This window comes from Trachemys scripta, chromosome 7 (assembly GCF_013100865.1).
Source record: "Trachemys scripta elegans isolate TJP31775 chromosome 7, CAS_Tse_1.0, whole genome shotgun sequence".
Lineage (NCBI taxonomy): Eukaryota > Metazoa > Chordata > Testudines > Emydidae > Trachemys > Trachemys scripta.
Genome location: NC_048304.1, coordinates 53,388,887 through 53,412,687, shown reverse-complemented (window position 1 = coordinate 53,412,687; position 23,801 = coordinate 53,388,887). Strand labels below are relative to the sequence as shown.

Genomic DNA, 23,801 nt, shown 5'->3' with positions numbered 1-23,801 from the left:
AAGACATTTTTATCTATCCCAATTCAAAATAAATTCTGACTAGATATATTAAAAAAAATCTGTCTAATGCTTGTATACTGGCCACCAGCTTGAGTCAAAGAGCAAGGCCCTATAGTTGAGGGCTCAAACAGACTTAGAGCCTCAATGGATTGGGACAGGGTATATGGAGATATACCTATCTCATAGAACTGGAAGAGACCCTGGAAGGTCATTGAGTCCAGCCCCCTGCCGTCACTAGCAGGACCAAGTACTGATTTTGCCCCAGATCCCTAAGTGGCCCCTCCCTCAAGGATTGAACTCACAACCCTGACTTTAGCAGGCCAATGCTGAAACCACTGAGCTATCCCTCCCCCCATCATGCACTGACTAGCAGCAAGGCAAATAACCATTTGATACTTGGAATCAAGCTATGGATAAACATTCTCTTCTCCCACCAGATTGATGCTCTGTCCCTAGGAATGATGCATCAGTGGGAGTGCCCCCTTTTTTCACGCCAGCCCCCCCATGCAAACACACCGTTAAGAACTTAGGCTGAGAATGTCAAAGCTGCCTAAGGGATTTGGACGCCCATTCCCATTTTTTTAATGGGAAGTAGACACCCAAATCCCTTTGAAAACCTCTCAGCCTTAATTTTTTCTTGCTGGGTTTAAATAGCTGCTTGATTTTCTTATCAGGTTTCTGTGTGTTTGGGTCCTGATTATGAATCTAAATGATCCAAGGCACCTGCATCTTTTTCTAAAGTTTTGTTTCCCACAGCTGTATTGTGTATTTTGCTTTCCTTTTCTCTAGTGCTGATGCTGCAGAGAAGAATGCTGTCTAAGAACGCCATTTTCAAGTAAAATGCACTAGGCGAGCATGAGACCCGAGTTCAAATGGTCCTGGACATTGTTATAACAGAAGTGTTCCCCACCCCCTAGGGTGGTACTTGTGCTTCAGGCTTTTGAGGCTGATTCTTCCTGGGTCCACTGAAGCCAATGGAGACAGAATTTGGTCTTGTCCCTGCCTTTAATGATGGTTCTCTGTGCAGGCTCTTTTGTGTGATACGCTAACCACAATGGAGTTTGCTCTGCTCCAAACCCCAATCAGGCTGGAGGTTGCACAGTTGAATGGGAAGTGTCAGATGTTGTGTGGAAGGGCTGAGGTCCTAGTCTGGTAAACAGGTACGGTTGCCTAAAATGTTGGGAACTGGTATTCGGATACAGTGGAGAGCAATAACCAGGAGGAAAGGGCTCCAAAGGCACTGTACCACTGCAGAGTGTCAGTGAAGACTGAGCTTGTAGTGGGGCTAATTGTATCAGACATGAAGGGAGCAGTGTTGCTGCTTTTTACACGTATGATTGGAGGAGTTCCTGCCCTCTCTTGGTTGCGCCAAACATTTTCTATGCACATTTACAGAAAGCCAGACACTTCTCCCCAGTGCCACAGTCTGCCTCATCGATGCTTTGCCAGGATTTTTGCCTTAGAGTGATATATGTTGGTGTGCTGAAATGGTGAACATTAGGATAATGATCACCCCTCCTTCATTTCCAGATTCCCTGCCAGACAGACCAGTTGCTGATAAAGTAGGTGCTGTGTCTGCACAGGAAAAGCCAGCTCAGGATAGTGCTCAAAGAGAGAAGCCAGCAGTGGATGAGAAGAGAAGAGCTGTCAGGAGTCCCCAGTATGTGGCTGATGTCTCCGTGGATGATGTAGGCATTCCACTGAGGGTAAGAGAACAACACTCACGCTTACAGGCACATGCTGAAAATAAAAATCAAGAGCCAGACTCTGTCTTCATTTAGACCCATATAATTAAAGCCAGTGGAATTGCATGGGTGTAACTGAAGATAAAATATCACGCCCAATAAATTTATTTCAAAAATCTTCCTTGTGTTCTGATGACCCCTTCAATTACTATGGGTGAAAGAATTTTCAAAATCTCATTGCACTTTTTGCTAGTTGTGTGGATTTAGTTTCCTCTCTTATTTTGCTTCATGTTGACATCTAAGTTAGGCTGATCAGTTTCACTTCCTCTTTTCTAATGCAGGGGTCGGCAATCTTTCAGAAGTGGTGTGCCAAGTCTTCACTTATTCACTCTAATTTGAGGTTTCATGTGCCAGTAATACAGTTTAACATTCTTAGAAGGTCTCTTTCTATAAGTCTATAACATATAACTAAACTATTAAAAAGAACTGGAGTACTTGTGGCACCTTAGAGATTAACAAATTTATTTGAGCATAAGCTTTCGTGGGCTACAGCCCACTTCATCGGATGCATAGAATGGAACACACAGAAAGAAAATATTTATACATACAGAGAACATGAAAAGGTGGAAGTAGCCATACCAACTGTAAGAGGCCAATCAATTGAGATGAGCTATCATCAGCAGAAGAGAGGGAAAAAAAACAAACCTTTGAAGTGATAATCGAGATGACCCATAGAAGGTGTGAGGATATTTTAACATGGGGAAATAGATTCAATTAGTGTAATGACCCAACCATTCCCAGTCTCTGTTCAAACCTAAGTTAATTGTATCTAATTCAAGTTCAGCAGTCTCTTTGGAGTCTGTTTTTTGAAGTTTTTTTGTTGCAAAATTGCCACCTTCAAGTCTGTCACTGAGTGATTAGAGAGGTTGAAGTATTCTCCCATTGGTTTTTGAATGTTATGATTCCTTATGTCAGATTTGTGTCCATTTATTCTTTTGCGTAGAGACTGTCCGGTTTGGCCAATATGGCAGAGGGGCATTGCTGGCACATGATGGCATATATCACATTGGTAGATATGGAGGTGAATGAGTCCCTGATGGCTTGGCTGATGTGATTAGGTCCTATGATGGTGTCACTTGAATAGATATGTGGACAGAGTTGGCATAGGGTTTTGTTGCAAAGATAGGTTCCTGGGTTAGTGTTTATGTTGTATGGTGTGCAGTTGCTGGTGAGTATTTGCTTCAGGTTGGGGGGCTGTCTGTAAGCGAGGACTGGTCTGTCTCCCAAGATCTGTGAGAGTGAGGGATTATCTTTCAGGATAGGTTGTAGATCTTTGATGATGCGCTGGAGAGATTTTAGTTGGGGGCTGAAGGTGACCGCTAGTGGCGTTCTGTTATTTTCTTTGTTGGGCCTGTCCTGTAGTAGGTGACTTCTGGGTACTCTTCTGGCTCTGTCAATCTGTTTTTTCACTTCAGCAGGTGGGTATTGTAGTTTTAAGAATGCTTGATAGAGATCTTGTAGGTGTTTGTCTCTGTTTGAGGGATTGGAGCAAATGCGGTTGTATCTTAGAGCTTGGCTGTAGACAATGGATCGTGTGGTGTGTCCTGGATGGAAGCTGGAGGCATGTAGGTCAGTAGGTTTCTGGTATAGGGTGGTGTTTATGTGACCATCACTTATTAGCACAGTAGTGTCTAGGAACTGGACCGCTTGTGTGGATTGGTCTAGGCTGAGGTTGATGGTAGGATGGAAATTGTTAAAATCATGGTGGAATTCCTCGAGGGCTTCTTTTCCATGGGTCCAGATGATGAAGATGTCATCAATGTAGCGCAAGTAGAGTAGGAGCGTTAGGGGACGAGAGCTAAGGAAGCGTTGTTCTAAGTCAGCCATAAAAATATTGGCATACTGTGGGGCCATGCAGGTACCCATAGCAGTGCCGCTGACTTGAAGGTATATATTGTCCCCAAATGTGAAATAGTTGTGGGTGAGGACAAAGTCACAAAGTTCAGCCACCAGGTTAGCCGTGATATTATTGGGGATACTATTCCTGATGGCTTGTAGTCCATTTTTGTGTGGAATGTTGGTGTAGAGCGCTTCTACATCCATAGTGGCCAGGATGGTGTTTTCTGGAAGATCAAAACTTCAAAAACGTCAAAAACAGACTCCAAAGAGAGACTGCTGAACTTGAATTAATATGCAAATTAGATACAATTAACTTAGGTTTGAACAGAGACTGGGAAGGGAGGGATAGCTCAGTGGTTTGAGCATTGGCCTGCTAAACCCAGGATTGTAAGTTTAATCCTTGAGGGGGCCACTTAGGGATCTGGGGCAAAATCAGTACTTGGTCCTGCTAGTGAAGGTGGGGGCTGAACTCAATGACCTTTCAAGGTCCCTTCCAGTTCTAGGAGATAGGATATCTCCATTTATTTATTTAATGGTTGGGTCATTACACTAGTTGAATCTATTTCCCCATGTTACAATATCCTCACACCTTCTATGGGTCATCTTGATTATCGCTTCAAAGGGTTTTTTTCTCTCTCCTGTTGATGATAGCTCATCTCAATTGATTGGTCTCTTACAGTTGGTATGGCTACTTCCACCTTTTCATGTTCTCTGTATGTATAAATATTTTCTTTCTGTGTGTTCCATTCTATGCATCTGATGAAGTGGGCTGTAGCCCACGAAAGCTTATGCTCAAATAAATTTGTTAGTCTCTAAGGTGCCACAAGTACTCCTGTTCTTTTTGCGGATACAGACTAACATGGTTGCTACTCTGAAAACTAAACTATTGTTGTATGTAAAGTAAATAAGGTTTTAAAAATGTTTAAGAAGCTTCATTTAAAATTAAATTAAAATGCAGAGCCCCCCAGACCAGTGGCAGTGTGAGTGCCACTGAAAATCAGCTCGTGTGCCACCTTTGGCTCACGTGCCATAGGTTGCCTACCCCATGTCTAATGGAATAGTGCTGTGATGCTGAATTTGGGTTCAGAACACAGCAGTGGGATATGAAAGGGCTAAATCCCTTTGTAGGATCTAGCCCTAAATTTTCCCAAAATGATTTTCACTGAATTAAAAAAAAATCCTGAAAATGTTTATACTGGTAGTAGGGACTTAGTCCTGGCATTTGAAACACACCCAATTCCACAAGCTGTCTGAATTATTTAGTTCAATCTTGCTTATAGCTATTCAGTAATAATAAATAAAATATGATAAAGGGTGCACATAGCTTTGATTGTTAAAGTAACCCTAAAAAATTGAAAATCTGGTGGAAGTCAGGCCAATGTTTTTTACTTGCATCTATTTACTTTTAAACCAGAACACGGACAGATCAAAGGACTGGTACAAGACAATGTTCAAACAGATCCACAGGTTAACTAAAGGTACTGTAACATGGATAATTTTTTTTTTTTTAAAGAGACTAACTGGATAACAGTTTACTTCACATAGATGGAATATTGCACTGGATATTAAATAAAGCATTTTGCATTAGTAATCCATGTTTGCTCTGGAACACAGAAATCAGCTAACAAGTTTAAAGACAATACTATCAAAGGAGAAAACCTAGTCAAGTCCAAGGGGAGGTGTGAATTGCTCTTAAAGGTGAACTGAAATACCTTTTATAAAAACAATAATAAAGAAGAGAATTGTTTTGTGATCCCAAATCATTAGCTGGGTGGTGGGTAGACAAAGGCTGCATCTACACTAGTATATTTCAGGAAATCTGCCAGTGTAACACAATGGTGGGGAGTGTTTGCATGAGAAGGGATAAGGGGTCTTTTACCACCTGTTCATTTGATGCTGCTCAGATTTTGGCCCCCAGGAGCACATTTGTCCACTCTTTTCCCCCTTCTCAAGGAAACGTCCCAGAGCTGATTAGTCCAGAATTTCCAAATAGGTTTATTTGGAAAGAGAAATGCATGTTTTAAAATGTTCCTGTCAGAGCCAGGATTCAGGTTGCTCTGTTCCCCTTTCTACAGTTAGAAAACATCACAAATGCCTTCCTGTCCTTATTTAGCAATGCCATCAACTGGTGCTGGGAAACAGGTCCCTAAACTTCAGTCTTAGCAGTACAATGACACCGAATTGGCTTTTAAACAAGGAGAGGCTACCCTGTGAAAATATGGACAGTCTGCAATAGAAAATAATTGGTAATGTTACATTGCTTAATAATTTAGGGCCTGATCCAAAGCCCATTACGTGAATGGAAAGACTCCCATTAAATTCAGTGGGATCTGGATCAAACTTCTGCTGTTTAAATACTGTTGATATCTTTAAAAGGCAAAATTATGGCAAGCACTTATATATTGGTTACAACATATCCTCCATGAATCCATTACTTTTTGGTACATTGTATGTTCCAAGTCTCTCATTAGTGTGAGAAATGACTGAGGTCGTATTAGCAATCCAACCACACATAAGGCCTGATGTACATGATAACAAATTCTGAGCTGTGCTTACTAGTTCAAGTTGATTTGCATTTGCTGCTGCAGATGCTATTTTGATGAGCTGACTAGTGAGTTTATGTAACCACTGCATTGTACTGAATGGAATAAGAACAACTGCTCAAGCTGTGAGTTGTAGCCCCTGTGCTGCTGACACAGATTCTCCTTCACCTCAAATGATAGAGGCACATGCTTCAGGAGCAGAGGATTAGTTCAATCCCTGCTGTCTTCCAAGCAGCCCAGATGTGCAGTGCAGTGATAACCACTGACCTGCCATGGCTTTGTTACATTATAGACTCAGCATGAGAAGGATCGTTCCACAACTTCTGTGGTTTCTTGCCTCACCTGGTCTTCTTCTTTAAATCTTTCCTTTCTGTTCTTTTTCCAAAACTTGCTCCTTCCACTTAGAAACTCCTGAAGAAAACCCTTATTGCCCTACCTACAGATTCCCTGAACTTCCTGAAATCCAGCAAACGCCCGAAGGTACCATAAGTTCAGCCAGAGTATCTGTTGTCTTGTGTTTGAGTTAACTGTGCTGTAGCTCCATTATAGTAACTAGATTCAGGTACTAGATTTCCATTACCATTTATTACTCATGGTGGAAATTCGAGTACACCTAGTGTGCCTTAGTCTCTGATGTATAAAATGACTAAATCCTTCCTAACCCATTTATCTGTTTGAAAGTATGATACCATTTCAGTCTACTATTATCAAAATAGGCAATAAAAGTTTACAGTGATAGAAAGTTGGGGAAACTATATGGTGCCTCCACTTCACTGTGGATAGTCTCAATACATACTGCTTTTCTCTGCTGCAGAAGACAATCCTTACTGTCCTACATACCAGTTTCCTGCATCTACTCCTAGTCCTAAATCTGAAGGTAATAGTAAAGGACAAGATACCTTTTGCTGCACAAATGCTGCCTTTTTCATTTATTTTCTCCCTGGAGCTTTTCCTAGCCACTGAGTGTCATGCTGCCTCCTAATAGTTTGCTGCCTTCTGAGTGTTGCTGTGATGGTTTGAGGCCTTTTTTGGCTTTGTGGTGCTCTTCTGGCTTTTTCACTATCCTTTGACTAATGCTACAAAACTGGGCTCTGCTTTGTTTCATGTGCATAGTCAGCTATACCTAGCCGTATGTGTGCAGTGGTTACTTAACATTCATACAATGCTGACTTATATCTCATCTTGATGATGTCCCTTGAAAGATGACTTTAACTATGGTTTTGTTTTGCTTGGGAGCAATACATTTCTTTAATCTGCTCTTAAAGTTTTTAATATTAACACAGGATAGTGCCTGGCCCAAAAGTCACTGAAGCCCATTGGCAAGATTCCCTAAAGTTTCCATGGTCTTTGGATCAGGCTGTTAGTGTCAATCTCTCTTTTTATTAATGTACATTTTAGAATAAATGGGATGTTGCACATGTTGGTTTGCTCAAGGCTGGCCTCAGGAGCATAAGGACAGGATTTGGCATTCTCTTCTGCATGCTTTACCTGGAAACCGATAGTATCCCCTAGCTATCCTTTTGTGCTGCTGGTGGGTGGTTGCTCAGGTGGTGGTTCAAGCACTGCTCAGAACCCTTTGCACTTTTACTTTCCAAGAAGCTATTGCAGTAGCCAGTGCTGAAGAGACTGTCCTCTACATGTGAGAAGCATTGGCATCTGCTGCACTCAGTTGAACAGGAGCCAGGACGGGCTAGGTGGGCAGACATCTCCCACTGGGGAAAGTGTGGTTTGGGACTGGCCAGTTTGGGGGTAATCAGTAGGGGTTTTCTAGAGCCCTTTACTGCTACAACGTAGGAAACTTGCCTGTATGGTGGGTTGTGCATAGTCGGACATAAAATATGGATCCCTTATGTCAGAGTAGGCTAGGGGATTTAGACTCACATCCCCTGTTAAAATGAATGGGGAACAGATATTTTGAGACAAAGGGATAAGATACATGCCTACCTTTGGTGCTTTGAGATGTATGGATGAAAAGTGCTATCCTATACAAGTGCAATGTATTTGATGCCTTAATAGCAGAGATTGTGTGTGTGTGTGTGTGTGTGTGTGTGTTGTGACAGACCCAGACCAGTGGGGTACAGGAGTCTGGTAGAGGGCAAATATACTGGTCACTGGATGAGTAGTTTTCTGTTCCCTGAGTGACCAGAGCAGGGGCTGCACTAGAATAATCCAGGAACCTGCAGTGAACCAGTTAAGGCAGGCAGGCTAATTAGGACACCTGGAGCCAATTAAGAAGAAGCTGCTAGAATCAATTAAGGCAGGCTAATCAAGGCACCTGGGTTTTAAAAGGAGCTCACTTCAGTTTGTGGTGTGAGTGTGAGGAGCTGGGAGCAAGAGGCAGTGCTGCTGGAGGACTGAGGAGCACAAGCGTTATCAGACACCAGGAGGAAGGTCCTGTGGTGAGAATAAGGAAGGTGTTTGGAGGAAGCCATGGGGAAGTTGTCCAGGGAGTTGTAGCTGTTACAGGAGGCACTATAGACAGCTGCAGTCCACAGGGCCCTGGGCTGGAACCCGGAATAGAGGGTGGGCCCGGGTTCCTGGGCTGTGGGCTCTTCCAGAGGGGAAGGTCTCTGGGCTGTTCCCCAACCCACGTGGTGAATCTCTGAGGCAAGAAAATCCGCCAATAAGCGCAGGACCCACCAAGATAGAGGAGGAACTTTGTCACACTGGTGTAAGGAGTGGGATCTTGGGGTGCACAGCACGGTGGAAGAAGGAGGGTGATTTAAAAAACAACAACAACAACAAAAACACAAAAAAAGGGAGAGGGTTTTTTTTTTTTTTTCCCACCACAATGGATGACGTAGTGCGGGCACTGATACAAGCTACGGCAGCCCAGCAGGAGGCTACCCGTGTCCAGGCAGCCGCCCAACAGGAGGCAGTGCGGCTGCAGCAAGAGGCTAATCGCCTGCTGATGGACCAGGCTGCTCAAGACCGAGCTATGTTGCAGGAACTGGTAAACCAGGTAAAGTCCCTTACAGAGCTGAATCGCGGCCATGATGGGACACGGCTCATATGGGCCAGCCATTGGCTGCAGAAAATGACACAGGAGGATGGTGTAGAGGCATACCTTCTGGCCTTTGAGAGGACAGCCCTATGGGAGGCCTGGCCTCGAGATCAGTGGTCTGGGATCCTTGCCCCATTCCTGTGTGGGGAGGCCCAGAAGGCCTACCATGATCTGCCTGAAGAGGCTGTGGCAGACTACCCCTATCTGAAAGCAGAGATCCTAGCCAGATCTGGGGTAACAACAGCAGTGCAGGCCCAGCAGTATCACGGTTGGAGGTACCAGGAAGACAAAACCCCGCGGTCCCAATTGTATGACCTCATCCATCTCACACGAAAGTGGTTGCAAACGGAGTCCCGGAGTCCGGAAGAGATACTAGCGGTTCTGGTCATCGACCGATACATGAGGGGACTACCACCAGACCTTCGTGCCTGGGTAAGCCAGAACGAACCCTCCACCTATGACTAGGTTGTCGCCCTGGTAGAGAGGCGAGGGAGCTGACCCGACCAGTTAAGGAAGAGGCACCCCGGGTTAAATTAGCAGCACCAAGCCCTAAAGTTCAGGTGACTGGGCCACCAGGAGGGTCCAGGTGGAAAAAGAGAGAGGCTGAAGGCCCATCAGAGGCCACAAAGAGTCGGAGCACTGAGGGAGAAGAGGATCGTGATGTTAGACTGCCCAAACCAAGAGACCGGGGAACGCCTAGGGCTCCATACAGATGTTATGCCTGCAGGGAGTGGGGACACGTAGCTTCACAGCGTCCCAATGCTGAGGAGCCTATGCAGTGTAACCTGGGGAACTGGGCAGATCCATGCTCCCTAATCCACCTTGTGGGGGTCTCACTAACCCCACATATGTATACCAGACCAGTGAAACTAAATGGGGTAGGGACCACGGCACTGGTTGATTTGGGGAGTGCTATCACGCTTATCTCAGGGAAGCTCATGAAGCGTAGTCAGCTGCTGCAGGTTAAATGTACGGGGATAACATGTGTCCATGGAACAGTTAGTTACTACCCCACCATCCCAGTAAAAATCGAGATCCAAGGGAACACTACTGAGGTAGCAGCAGGTGTAGTCCCTAAACTCCCATACCCGGTGCTCATAGGGAGGGACTTCCCAGGGTTTGGAAACTTACTCCCAGTAGGGGGATTGGAGAAAGATGGGGACCCTAAAATTGGTGAGGCATCCACAGCAGACTGTCAACCCCCAATCTTCTCTGAAATATCCCCAGATTTGTTCTCCACTCCCAGACAGGGTAGAAAGACAAAAAGGGAAAGAAGGGTAGCTAAGGCCTTGGGAACCCGAATACTGACCCAAAGCCAGAGGGTCGCTCTTGTAGGTAGGCGGACCCGTGCAGCTGAAAAGGAAGCCACGCAGGAGGGAGAAGCACCTGAGTCTGACCCCTACCCTAATGCTTCTAAACCAGTAGAGGCAACAGAGACTGGGCTCCTAGATCTTGGGCAGATTAGCCCCGGGAGAGGAAATTTTGGACTGGACCAGGCAGAAGACCCAAGGTATGACAACATTAGGAAGGAGGTGACTGAAATAGATGGGGTCCCCGTGGAAGGGAAAACCCAGGGACCAGGACCCTACTTCATAATGAAGAAGGATCTCTTATACCAGGTTGCACCAGTACAGGGGCAGAAGGTACAGTAGATCCTAGTACCTCAAAAACACCGGAACGCTGTATTAAGTCTTGCTCATAGTCATCTTTTTGGGGGGCATTTGGAGGTAGAGAAGACCCTGGCACGAGTCCTACGACGGTTCTTCTGGCCCGGACTACATGAAGAAGTGCAGAGGTACTGTGCCTCCTGCCCGGAGTGTCAGCGCCACAGTCCCCGTCCCCACTTGAGGGCACCTTTAGTATCCCTTCCCATCATAGAGGTCCCCTTCGAGCGAATAGCCATGGACCTAGTGGGACCCCTGGAGAAGACGGCTCAGGGCCACCAATATATACTTGTTGTTTTGGACAATGCTACTTGCTACCCAGAAGCTGTCCCCCTGCAGAACATGGCCTCTAAAACTATAGCCAAAGAGCTGGTGGGGGTCTTTGCCCGAATGGGGCTACCGAAGGAGATATTAACCGACCAAGGAACCCCATTTATGTCAACGCTAATGAAGGACCTCTGTACGCTGCTCCATATACATACCCTGAGAACTTCGGTCTACCATCCGCAGACTGATGGGTTGGTAGAAAGGTTTAACCGAACCCTCAAGGCTATGATAAGGAATGTGGTAAGTCGGGACGGGAAGGATTGGGACACTTTACTACCCTACCTTATGTTCGCTATCCGGGAGGTACCTCAGGGTTTTCCCCCTTTGAGTTATTATACAGGCGTCATCCCCGTGGCATACTAGATACCGCTAAAGAGATCTGGGAAGAGGAACCCAATGAGGAGAGAAATATAATGGAGCATGTAATGCAGATGCGAGACCGGATAGCCCGGGTTACCCCTATTGTACGGGAATGTTCGGAGAAGGCACAGGAGGCCCAGCAAACCCATTACAATCGCCAGGCAAAAGAGCGACAGTTCCAACCAGAGGATCGGGTTATGGTGTTGGTACCCACGGCAGAAAGCAAGCTTCTGGCCCAATGGCAGGGGCCCTGTGGGGGAAGTAACCTACAAGGTGCGGCAGCCAGGACGCAGAAAACAAGAACAGATTTATCACGTTAACCTTCTGAAACCCTGGCATGCACAAGAGGCATGCACAACGGTCCAAAAAGACCTAACCCAGGAAAACAAGCCTTCCAAACAGGTGAGAGTGTCTCCCGATTTAACACCAGACCAGAAGAATGAGGTGTCTGAGATGATCTTCCGGAACCAAGATGTGTTCTCGACAAAACCGGGTCGAACAACCGAGACATATCACCACATCGTCACGAACCCTGAGGCCAGAGTAACAATGAGTCCCTATCGAGTGCCAGTGGCAAAAAGGGAGGAAATAAAAGCAGAAGTAAAAAAAATGCTGGAGTTGGGGATCATCAAAGAATCCCACAGTCAGTGGTCCAGTACAATCGTGCTGGTGCCCAAACCTGATGGCACCACAAGATTTTGCAACGACTTCCGGCGACTAAACGAAGTATCCCAGTTTGATGTGTACCCCATACCTCGCACTGATGAGCTAGTGGACTGTCTGGGTAATGCCCGGTACTTGACTACCCTAGACTTGACAAAGGGGTACTGGCAGATTCCCCTTGCAGAAGACGCAAAGGAAAAGACTGCGTTCTCTACACCAGAGGGTCTTTTTCAATATACTGTTCTCCCTTTTGGACTACATGGGGCCCCAGCTGCCTTCCAGCGCCTCATGGACAAGCTATTATGCCCGCATAACAGTTATGCTGCTGCCTATTTGGACGATGTGGTCATTCATACCACAGACTGGGAAACCCACCTGGAGAAGGTGGAGGCAGTCCTCAATACCTTCAGGCGAGCTGGCCTTACAGCAAACCCTGCCAAGTGCGCTGTAGGGTTTACAGAGGCCAAATATCTTGGCTACATTGTGGGAAAAGGTCTGGTAAAACCCCAAGTGAACAAGTTAGAGGCCATCCAAAATTGGCCCTGACCAAGTCGCAAGAAACAAGTCCAGGCGTTCCTAGGTGTGGTGGGGTATTACCGACGATTTATCCCCCACTTTGCCACAAGGGCAAGCCCCCTGACAGACCTAGTGAAAGCCCATGGACCTGATCTGGTGAGATGGTCTGATGCAGCAGAGGAAGCATTCACAGACCTACGGACTGCCCTCTGCAGTAACCCTGTACTGATAGCCCCTGATTTCACCAAGGAGTTTATCCTGCTAACGGATGCATCGGAAGTAGGGTTGGGGGCCGTTCTATCACAAATGGTCGGGGAGGAGGAACACCCAATTCTATACCTCAGTCGGAAACTCCTTCCAAGGGAACAAAAATATGCAGTGGTGGAGAGAGAATGCCTCGCTGTAAAATGGGTCATGGAAACATTGCGCTACTACCTGCTTGGGCGCAGATTTGTCCTCGTGACTGACCATGCCCCTCTTCAATGGATGCAGCGGAACAAGGAGAAGAACACAAGGGTGACCAGATGGTTCTTATCCCTCCAACCTTTCCAGTTCCGGGTGCAACACAAAGCAGGGAGCCGTCATGGCAACGCCGATGGCTTGTCACGTGTGCACTGTCTGGTGTCCCAAGCTGCCCAACCCCTTGGCGTTGAGCAGGGGGGAGGGATATGTGACAGACCCAGACCAGTGGGGTACAGGAGTCTGGTAGAGGGCAAATATACTGGTCTCTGGATGAGTAGTTTTCTGTTCCCTGAGTGACCAGAGCAGGGCTGCACTAGAGTGATCAGGAATCTGCTAGAACCAGTTTAGGCAGGCAGGCCAATTAGGACACCTGGAGCCAATTAAGAAGAAGCTGCTAGAATCAATTAAGGCAGGCTAATCAAGGCACCTGGGTTTTAAAAGGAGCTCACTTCAGTTTGTGGTGCGAGTGTGAGGAGCTGGGAGCAAGAGGCGCAAGGAGTGAGAGGGTGTGCTGCTGGAGGACTGAGGAGCACAAGCGTTATTAGACACCAGGAGGAAGGCCCTGTGGTAAGAATAAGGAAGGTGTTTGGAGGAGGCCATGGGGAAGTAGTCCAGGGAGTTGTAGCTGTTACAGGAGGCACTATAGACAGCTGCAGTCCACAGGGCCCTGGGCTGGAACCTGGAGTAGAGGATAGGCCTGGGTTCCCCCCAAACCTCCCAATTGATCTGGACTGTGGGTTCTTCCAGAGGGGAAGGTCTCTGGGCTGTTCCCCAACCCACATGGTGAATCTCTGAGGCAAGAAAATCTGCCAATAAGCGCAGGACCCACCAAGATAGAGGAGGAACTGTGTGTGTGTGTGTGAGAGAGAGAGACAGACAGACAGTGGTAAGTTGATGAATGACTGTTATAAAGATGATTCAATTTTCTCGTTTCAGGATCCATTTTACTTTTGTCAGAACTAATGTATTTTGCCATAAAGCACTGTCATTAATGCAATAGGACTTTGTATTCCCATAAATGTCTCCTGCTCATGTATAAATGCACAGATAAATAATATGCTCATATTTAGCTAGTCGCGATATTCTTAGACCAAACATTTGTCCTTTGTTCTTGCTACCATGCAAAGTATATTTGGCTTTTAATATCTGCTTGGATTTTTTTCTTTATTAGAGAATCCAAGATAGTGGCAATAATTGGGTCCATTCTGGCAGTTCTAGACTATTCAAAGTCTTTTGGAAGTTTTTTTAAATATGAAACAAAGGGTGTGAACAGAGATGTACTGAAGCCTCAAAATTCAAATCCAGGTTTCAAACAATCCAAAATTCAGGGTTTGGGATTAGGTCATTATAGAGAGAGAAGCCATTTACAAAATTCTGATCTGGGCTCTTATTTCAAACACCTGCAAAGTGTGGGAAGTTCAGCCCCAGAGTTTTGCTTTGGGCCCCACACACAACTACACTCCTTAAGGTTCAGTACAAATTACAAGGAAAAGTCCTTGTCTCACAGAAGGAGTCCAATATGGAAACCATGAACTGGTGATTCCTACCTCCCATAAGGAAGGCCATATGGGTAGGGTACAGGACTGGGAATCAAGAGTCCTGGTTTCTGTCCCCAGTTCTGCCAGTGATGTACTGTATGATCTTTACCAAGTCACTCAACCTCTCAGTCTTTCAGTGTTCCTCATTGTAAAAGGAGAATAAATATGCTTACTCACCTTTGTAAAACACTAAGATGCAAAGTGTTTTTATATATTCCAGTTATTACTGCTATGCTAGAATATTGAAACTGGAAACTAGCACTTTCTTGAAATGCAGTGCTTCTAGATGTTTTTATTGGCTGAATTATTAGCTGCAATGAATTTTGGCATTTTCCTTCAAATAAATAATTTGTAAAGAAGTGTTTTCATTATTCCACAAGTTTAAATAACTTCCTGAGAGGCAGTTGGCTGAAAGGGTATTTTTAGACATTCATTCACCTGTACTTTTAGGAACAGGTGATATTATGATTTGCCATATATTGTACTCTCTAGAGAAAATCCATTTTTTTTTTTTTTTTAATATCGGAATAACCATCACCTTTCCAGCAAACTGCCTCTCAGGAATTTCCTTGAGTGACATTTAACTAACTCAGCATCCTTTTTCTGCCATTTAGATTTGAAATATGGAAATGATGCTGAAAACTGATGTTTGTCATTATGCCAGCTCAAGACTATCATAATTACAATGGAGTTAGGAGCTAAACCTGCTGCTGCTCCAGTCAGTATGTAGCTTACCAAGACAATTCAGCAAAGGGGAAGGGCGGAAGAGAAGATTTGTTTGAGCTGAGCCTTTAGCATACAAAGTTTGGTTCAATTAAAGGTGAAATTCAAAGTCAGTTCTTATGTTCTCCAAACCGATTGGCTCCTCAGAGTGAATGATTCCAACAGCCTCAAACGGAGAGGGCAAGGATTGGGCTGCGAGCAGGAGCTACCCTGCCACCCCTTGCAATGGTGCCTACAGATCAGGGTTGAGGCACATTGGTAGGGCAGGGGTGGCGTGGGAGTGCTTACATTGCCATTGCCAGGCCTGTACCTGGTCAATGGATTGTGTATTTCACTGTCCCAGGCTATCAATCAACACCACTGAGTTCACCAGGCATTTGGTTTAACCTATTCTTCTGATGGCCTCATCCATTCTGTATTTCTAGTCACTGTCAAGCCTTAATCTTTGGCTTTTTTAGGTATTTCTTCTCAAGAACACCAATGTCCCTTTACCCACAGTTCTTTTTGCAGAATGCACTGTAATACATTTTTCTACACTGTATCTCTTAGGCTTGTCCACATCTCCAGGACATCTGACCTTGAGTTTGGATCATCAGCACAAAAGGAAGGATAGTCTTGGGGTGATGGCTTTAAACTGGGACTCAGGCACAGTGGGTTCAGTTCCCAGTCCTGACACTGACTTCCCCTGAGACCATGGGCACCTCATCTAAGACTTGTCCTGAAGACAAGCACAGACTTTAATGTGCCTTGAATCTGGCTCTAAGTGCCTTAAATCCCCATGTATAAAATGGGAATGATGAGACTTCTTTTATCCCACCCTTTTATGTGCCTGGCCTATTGAGAGTGTACACTGTTTGGAACAGGGACTATTTTTTGCTACAAGAACATGCAGCACCTAGCATGGTCCATGTTTTTGTTTTGTTTTTTTTTTGTACCAAGCATATTGTTGGTACTTGAGGAATAATTTGTGTGTATTAATATATTTGAATTCACTATACTAGTTAATAGAGGCAGAGTGGTCCAGTGATTGGAGCATGTGACTGTGAGTCAAGAATTCCTGGATTCTATTTCCATCTCCGACTCTGGTATTACCTTTGGCAAGTCACTTAAGGTTTCGGTACCCCAGTTTGCCTTTCAGCTTTTGGTACCATTGGTATAATAATACCTACCACAGGGGTTTTGTGACACTAAATGAACAAATGGTTGTAATGCACTTTGAGACACTCATAGAAAGGTGCTGAAGAAGTGGAAAGAATTTATATTTACAGTTCACCTAAAAACTATTTTCTAAGTGTGACTTTCACTGCTTAGAATCCTCTCTTTGTCATGGGTGTATGGCACATTACTATGAGATTGAGAACAATGTGAGACCAAAAGAAAGCAGAGAGGCCTCAAACTTTGCTTCTTAGTAACACTTTCATCTCACTTGCAAACTATTTTGTTTTGTTTTTCAGATGAAGATTCTGATTCTTACTCTCCTCATTATTCCTATTCTGAAGATAGTAAGTAACATTTCATGTGCAACTTTATGGACATGAATTAACAGTAAGCATCACTCATCTTGGCCTCCTATGAAATTTACCAAGATTTTTGTATATGCCTTTTTGCAGCAAGAACCCAGCCCTCAGTGCCCCGGTCCAAGAGTGAGATGGACAACATTGACCCTGACAAGGTTGTTAAGAGATCTGCTACTCTGCCACTTCCAACTCGTACTTCATCACTGAAATCCAGCCCAGAAAGGTAATCTGAACTAAGGGAGAACCTCACAAGTTCTCATTAGGGAGGGGACTCCAATGCAAAGCTTGTACCCGGATTTGGAGCTGAACTTTCCCAGAGTCCAGGGCAGTATGGATCTGGAGTATAGCAAGGAGTTTTGCTATTCCTCTGATAGGTATCGAAACCTTAATGTGTTCCTTCATCATCCCAACCTACCCCCTCTGTTTGTCTGTCTCATCCATCTATTGCCTCCATGTCTTTTCATGTAGCTCAGGCCCTCTCTGGGGCAGGAACTGTTTCCTTTGGTACATGTCTGTACAATGCCTAGCACAGCAAGTCCTGATCCTTGATTGTGGTTCCTAGGCACTGCACCATAATATAAATATTAATAAGTATCCAAAGTGTCTCTAAACCTCCTGGGTCTACAGAACTGAGCTGGAAGTCTCCTGAAAAAAAGGCCCTTCTAGAGCCAGTCTGGACTTGGAAATCCAGAGACATGTGAAAATGAAAGTAAAGGGTGGTATGGTCTAGCAGACAGGACCTGGAATGCTGGATGTGCATTCTATTCCTGGCTCTGCTGTGGGACCTTAGGCAAGTCCCTTCAACTCTTGTGCCTGTTTCCTCTTTAGTCCTTCGTGTGTCTTGTCTAAATTGTAAGCTCTCTGGGTCAAGGACTATCTCTTACTATTTATTTATGCAGCACCTAGCACCCTGGGGCCTCTGAAGCTTGCACATCATCATTGTGGGGAGCAAGGGTTTGGATTTATTTCAGGACTTGGCAAAGTTTGTTTGGGAAATAGGTCTTGCTGAATCTCAATCAGCTAATCTGCCCTGGAAGCCCAGTTCAACTCACTGTGAAGTCAATGGGAGTTTCGAATCCTAGTTAGCATCAGATACTGTTTTCACTCCTGCTTTTTAACCCTGCGTTTAGAAGCTCATTGTAATAATAACGAATGCATTTACTGAACAGAGGTTGGGGAGAAAGCAAAATAGGCTATGAATATTTTATGCAATGATTAATTCAACCAGCTCTTAAAACCCTCTGCTCCCACTTCCTCACAGTGGTTTGCACTGGCTTCAAATGAGCAGTTCCATAGTCAGTTTGCTAACATAGAGAGCATCTAAGGCCACATGACTAGAGGATGATGTTCTCCCAGCATAGCAATTAAAGAGGAAGTACTGTAGCTTCCTGGTAAAAACTCTTGTGAATCAAAAGATTAGACTAATTAGTGCTTTACATTATCAGGTAACAAAAACAGCAGGACTTAGCTGGGGAGAACATTTCCTAGGATTGGAAGTGCTAAAACAATCAGGTCTGTTCTACACTGTGGAAATTAGACTGATTGAAGCCCCTAGAATATTTATAAAACACTCTCTACAAATGGTCTAATAACTGGCTAGAACAAGCAACCTTTTACCAGCAGGTTTAGTTCTGGATAATGCTTAACCAGTCCAGTGTGAACCACGGGAGTACCAGTAGAGATCCACACAAACTGAAATGGTTTAACTGAGTCCTCCCTTTACTGTCTCAGCACACTGGTGGCCTTGCAAAACCTGCCAGAATGCACTACTTCTGGGAATTGTGGGATAGGTTCCCAGAGTGCATTGCAACTGAGATGGTCTGGGCAGTGCTACTGTGGATGTTACTCAGAACTTAAACCATTTCAGGTGGCTAGTGTTGTCTGAACCATTTGTACTTACAAGCCAGGTCAGTACAACCAGATCAGATCTCTAGTACAGATGAGCCCTTAGAACCTCCCAGCAGAAGAAAGATGGGCCCACATCACAGACTTCAGCCCCAGTTCCATCTTTTCCCAAAATTCAGGCAGAGTGTGGGGGGATGTTCTAGTCTCAGAGGCTGACTTAAGAGTTCGAGCCTAGATTCAGTTCAAAGTCGGGGGGGGGGGGGGGGGGGGGGGGTGTTGGAATTCTGCAGGCCTATCTCTAAGGCTACATCTACACTACAGAGGGGGGTCAATTTAAGATACGCAAATTCAGCTACGCGAATAGCGTAGCTGAATTCGACGTATCGCAGCCAACTTACCCCGCTGTAGGGACGGCGGCAAAATCGACCTCTGCGGCTTCCCGTCGACGGCGCTTACTTCCACCTCCGCTGGTGGAGTAAGAGCGTCGATTCGGGGATTGATTGTCGCGTCCCAACGGGACGCGATAAATCGATCCCCGAGAGGTCGATTTCTACCCGCCAATTCAGGCGGGTAGTGTAGACCCAGCCTTAGGTACTTCCAGTAAGGAAAGAGGCGTAAGTTTGGCAATTCATGGAAAAGAATTGCAAGAAACCTTTACTGTCCTTTCAAGTGATTTTTAGCAGCTGACACATATACACAAATTTAATTCTGGTTGCTATTAAAAAAATAATACCAATAATAAAAAACAATACCCAAACCCATCTGACCTGTTCCTTTTGCAGCAAGTTTCCTGCTTTAGGCTATGTCTACACTACTCAGCTTTTAGAGACACAGCTGTACTGCTAAAAGGCATGCAGTGTAGCTGCTGTTTGTCAACAGGAGAGAGCTCTCCTGTCGACAAAAAACATCCACACCCAACGAGCGACCGTAGCTTTATCTGCAGTAGCTATTCACACCGGTGCTTTTTGTTGACAAAACTTTTCTCTTTTGGGTGTGTGTGGGGGGGTAACACCTCTGAATGACAAAACTTTTGTCATTCAGTTACCAGTGAAGAGAGAGCCACAGATTAACTGGGGAAGGAGCTTGTCCAAAGAATACACTCATTTTCATGGCAATAGCAGAGTTCTGGGCTAATTAGCCTTTCTTTCCTCAGAAATGATTGGGAACCCCCAGACAAGAAGGTGGATACCAGAAAATATCGGGCAGAGCCAAAGAGCATTTACGACTACCAGCCAGGAAAGTCCTCTGTTTTGGACAATGAAAAGATGGTAATGTTCCTTTTATCCTGCTCCGTGACTTGGGCCTGTGATTACAATATGCTCCACAAGCACTTGTATATTTCCATTCAGATAGGTTTCCTTACACTTATGTCTCCTACGTTATGCCATTCCCATATATTTTGTTTTGCAAATGTTTGAGTAACTTCTTAAAGTTACTCCACTAAAGGCAGATCCTGGGGAGCTGAGAGGGGCCTTTCCTTGTGGACGTGTTGTTTTCTGTGTTAAGTATGGCTCACTAACCCTAGTTTGTAATCTGTGTTTGACTCCATGGCCTGTCTCTGGTTTGCAAGCTGTGCTCATTTCTAATGCACAGCAATAGTTTATTCCATAGCGTTTGAAGCAGCAGGCCGATTAGTGTTCAAAGTTTTGTGTTCTTCTGAGGTCAGCAGCTTTAAAGAAGTTAACAGTAAGTTTCATGCTGTTAGTGTAATCATGGAAGGGCTAAAAAATATGGTGGTGTTTTTTATTAAGTGAATATTTTGGTACCTAAAGTAGTGATTGTTCTTCAAGGGGTATTTGGTTGAAAGGCACAGTTTACAGTGCTGATTGTTTGTGAGACTTACAATATAAGTCTGGGCCATGTTTTCATTAATGCTTTGGAGCAGGATTGAGGAGCTGTACAGAGCAAACAGTCCCTTTTACTTTAAGATACAGTTGTGACAGGCAATTTAAAAGCAACAGAAATATGTGGCTAAACTATTGAATAATATGTCTGACTCAGGCTTTTTTCCCTGTTCAATATTTGCTTTCAAGTAACATAAGGCCCATTATTTTATCCTGGGACTAATTCTCCTTTCACACCAGTGTAACACCATCAATTTAAATGAAGTTACTCTTGGTCCAGGCCCAATCCAATGCCTGTTGAAATCAGTGGCATCCTTGCCTTGACTTCAATGGGCACTGGACGCAGTACACTGATGTAAGTGAGAGGCAAATCAGGCCCCTAGTTTGGGTATAATAGGAAGGGTCATTCCTGCCGTTCTGGTTGGAGTAAGACCCACTTGATTTGAACAGGAATTTTGGCTAAGGACTGTTACCAAAATATTGGGTTTGCCTAGCTGAGCGCCAATAACAGCCAGACAGGGATAAAGAAGAGATTGCTTTATTTTGCAGCAGAAAGGAGAGCTTTGCACTTTAGTACAAAAAGTTTAACTTATACAAAAAATAAAGATTTTTTTTATACACACTTAGATTCAGACTTTGGTTGTGTTAACATTTGATTGGTGGTTGCCAGACCCTGCACTTCTGCTATTTGGTTAGTGAAAACCGGTTTGGGACCAGTTTTAACTACCTTAAGGCAAAGAAGGGAAGACAGTTTAAAAGTTTAGGCTGCTGTGTACGTGAGGTGCCTGTTTTTTTTTTAATGGTCGCTGGCTGCCATAAAGGCTGCTAGCTGTGATTTAAAGCCTGATTCATCAAAGCACTTAAGCCCATGCTTAAATCCCACTCGAGTCAATGGGACTGTTCACATGCTTAAAATTAAGCATGTGCTTAAATACGTTGCCAAATCAGAGTCTAAAAACCAGAAGAGGGACAATCAGCAAAGCAGCCGGAAAGACTCCTGCACAGTTAAGTAAAGAGTAAGGTGAGTTCTGAGAGTGACACTCCTGACCATTTTTCATTTTTTACCAGCTGTCATTTCAAACCAAAGATCACAGAGAACAGGTGCTGAACATAAAATGGAACTGAAGTGCCTGTTGTTTGATTGTGCTCTGTGTCAGAATCCTTTTTCCCTAGCATGTCTAAATATGATAGTGATATTTAGACCTTGTTTTGTGGTGTTGAGGGAAACCTAAAAACCAGTAGAAAGGTTATCTGAAGATAATTTGCAGTCTATTAATAGATTGCAATTGCTATGCCATATTCAAAGCAGTAGCTACTAGAGGCCTGATCCAAATCTCTTGCCATCAATTAAAAGATTCCCACTGATTTCAATGGCCTTTTGATCAGTTCCACTGTAAATTTTACTATGCAACAAGCTCAAGCTTTTTGGGAGTCAATACGTAATGTATAGAGACATTGCATCTATTTGGCCTGCAGTTAATGGCAGTACCTTTCTCCAGTCCCTTGTGGTTTAACTAGGCTTACTCTAGACCCTTGGGAATTAACCTCTTTTTGTGGTGACTTCACCAGGTGACACAAAAAGTTTAACCATTTAACTTTCAGATGCAAGCGTTTCCCTTTCTCCCTCCCACCATGGGGTCAAATAGTCCCATGGGGGCTTGTTTTGGGTAGCAGCCAGCTTAGGACAGGAGATAATAAAATGGGAAGCATAAGAAGAGTAAGCACAAAGGGGTGGCACTAAACTGTGAAGAATTGCTTGGTTTTTGGCTATTGTGATCGGCACAGAGGGCTGAGGGCCAGGCATGCCTTAGTTTTGGCCCTAGCCTTGGCAGAACTCTCTCTTTGGCCATATCCCGTTAGGATAAATCAGGTTCTCTACTTTCTAAGGTTTTCTCCACCAGGACCCAGATTGTGGAAGTGCATCCGACAATCCCCTTCTGTGAAAAGAGCCCTGGGCAGAGCCATCCAGTGGTCTGAGAACAGCACTGGGAGCTAGAAACTCCTGAGTTTTAAATCCATCTCTGACTTAAAATTCTTCTGTGGCGTTGGGCAAGTCACTTCATGACTCTTCCTCACTTTTCCCACCCCTGTAAACTGGGGGTGATAATACTTACTCACCTACTGTACACCACAGAGGCCCTGTAATAGGTAAAGGGTCAAAGTCAGCCTTGGCATACATGTCCACAACTCCTGACTGACTCACTTCAGCGGAAGCTGGATCCACTTATGGAAGGGCGGAATTTGGTTCATTGATTTTTAAAGTCCTTTGAAGATGCCTACAGGTGAAATTTGTCTAAGTGCTCAGTATTACAGTGGGCAAAATTATTTGCATCTCTCTTCACTGAGTTATTGTATAAACACCTTAATTTCGGGGCAGGATTCTGGACTGCACCTCAGTAGACGCACTGCAGAGAAGGTATAGCCCAGGAGGAGTGAGGGACCAGGGTGGCTTTATGCCAACTTTTTGCCTTTCAGATTTTTAGCTGCTGAGGGAGCTGAAATGGCCACCAGTGTAAGCCACCTCGGGGCTGCTCTAACTTATGGAAGCCTCCCCGGTGTTGCCTACAGCATGCGCAGCAGTCCAGAGTCACTTGTAGTATTCAGTGTCATGGAAAAACTCCCTTCTGCAGTCTGACTCTGACACATCTCCTGCACTAGCACTAGTGGGTGGAGTGGATAGCACTGGGCTACTTATATTGACTCCTGTGGATGGCCCCTATACACCACAACAGAAGCATGTATAGGCTGAGGTGTGGGCCTCCATGTCCTGCTGCAATTACTATACATTTATAATACACTTAGGTCCACTTAAATTAAAGGCTAGTTCCATTTAAATCAAATTTAACCAGATCTATCTTTGTAATCTAGAGCACTGGATTTGTTCTCTCATGTCACCAAAAGTATAGTTACACAACTTTAAGTTGTTTTGTTAAAATAGATTTTAGGCATGAAAGGGAGCTTTCTTTTCAGCTGTGCTGTTACCTGTCCTGTCTGGTTTTTCCTTCATTCTGGTTTTGTCCGATTCTCTAACATTTATTTGTGAATAAGCAAAGTATATTGTCTTCCTATTCATCCCCTTTGAGAACTTTCAGAAGTGTGCTCTCTCTAATTGTGTCCTCTTCGATTTAGAATGCCACCTCTCAGTCTGTTTGCTGTGTATGGACCACAGTTTCTCGCATATCCACATGCTGTTAAAGATGCAGTATATTTA

The 23,801-nt window shown here is 44.6% G+C and overlaps 1 protein-coding gene across 50 annotated transcripts in view; it reads left to right on the top strand.

Annotated features, from left to right (window-relative positions):
• Window positions 1–23,801, top strand: part of SORBS1 (sorbin and SH3 domain containing 1) — a 210,460-nt gene that overhangs the window by 134,136 nt on the left and 52,523 nt on the right. For 37 of the 50 annotated variants that reach the window (XR_004646670.1, XR_004646672.1, XR_004646671.1 and 34 more), the window contains 7 exons: window positions 1,531–1,706; window positions 4,999–5,062; window positions 6,533–6,607; window positions 6,942–7,004; window positions 16,839–16,886; window positions 16,995–17,124; window positions 19,900–20,014. Coding sequence is in view for 46 of the 50 variants with exons in the window: in XM_034777801.1 (XP_034633692.1) it covers window positions 1,531–1,706; window positions 4,999–5,062; window positions 6,533–6,607; window positions 6,942–7,004; window positions 16,839–16,886; window positions 16,995–17,124; window positions 19,900–20,014 (671 nt within the window). In the remaining 4 variants the exon portion in view is untranslated. The remainder of the gene's footprint in view (window positions 1–1,530; window positions 1,707–4,998; window positions 5,063–6,532; window positions 6,608–6,941; window positions 7,005–16,838; window positions 16,887–16,994; window positions 17,125–19,899; window positions 20,015–23,801) is intronic. The other 13 variants (XM_034777794.1, XM_034777810.1, XM_034777817.1 and 10 more) reach the window with 2 other exon arrangements.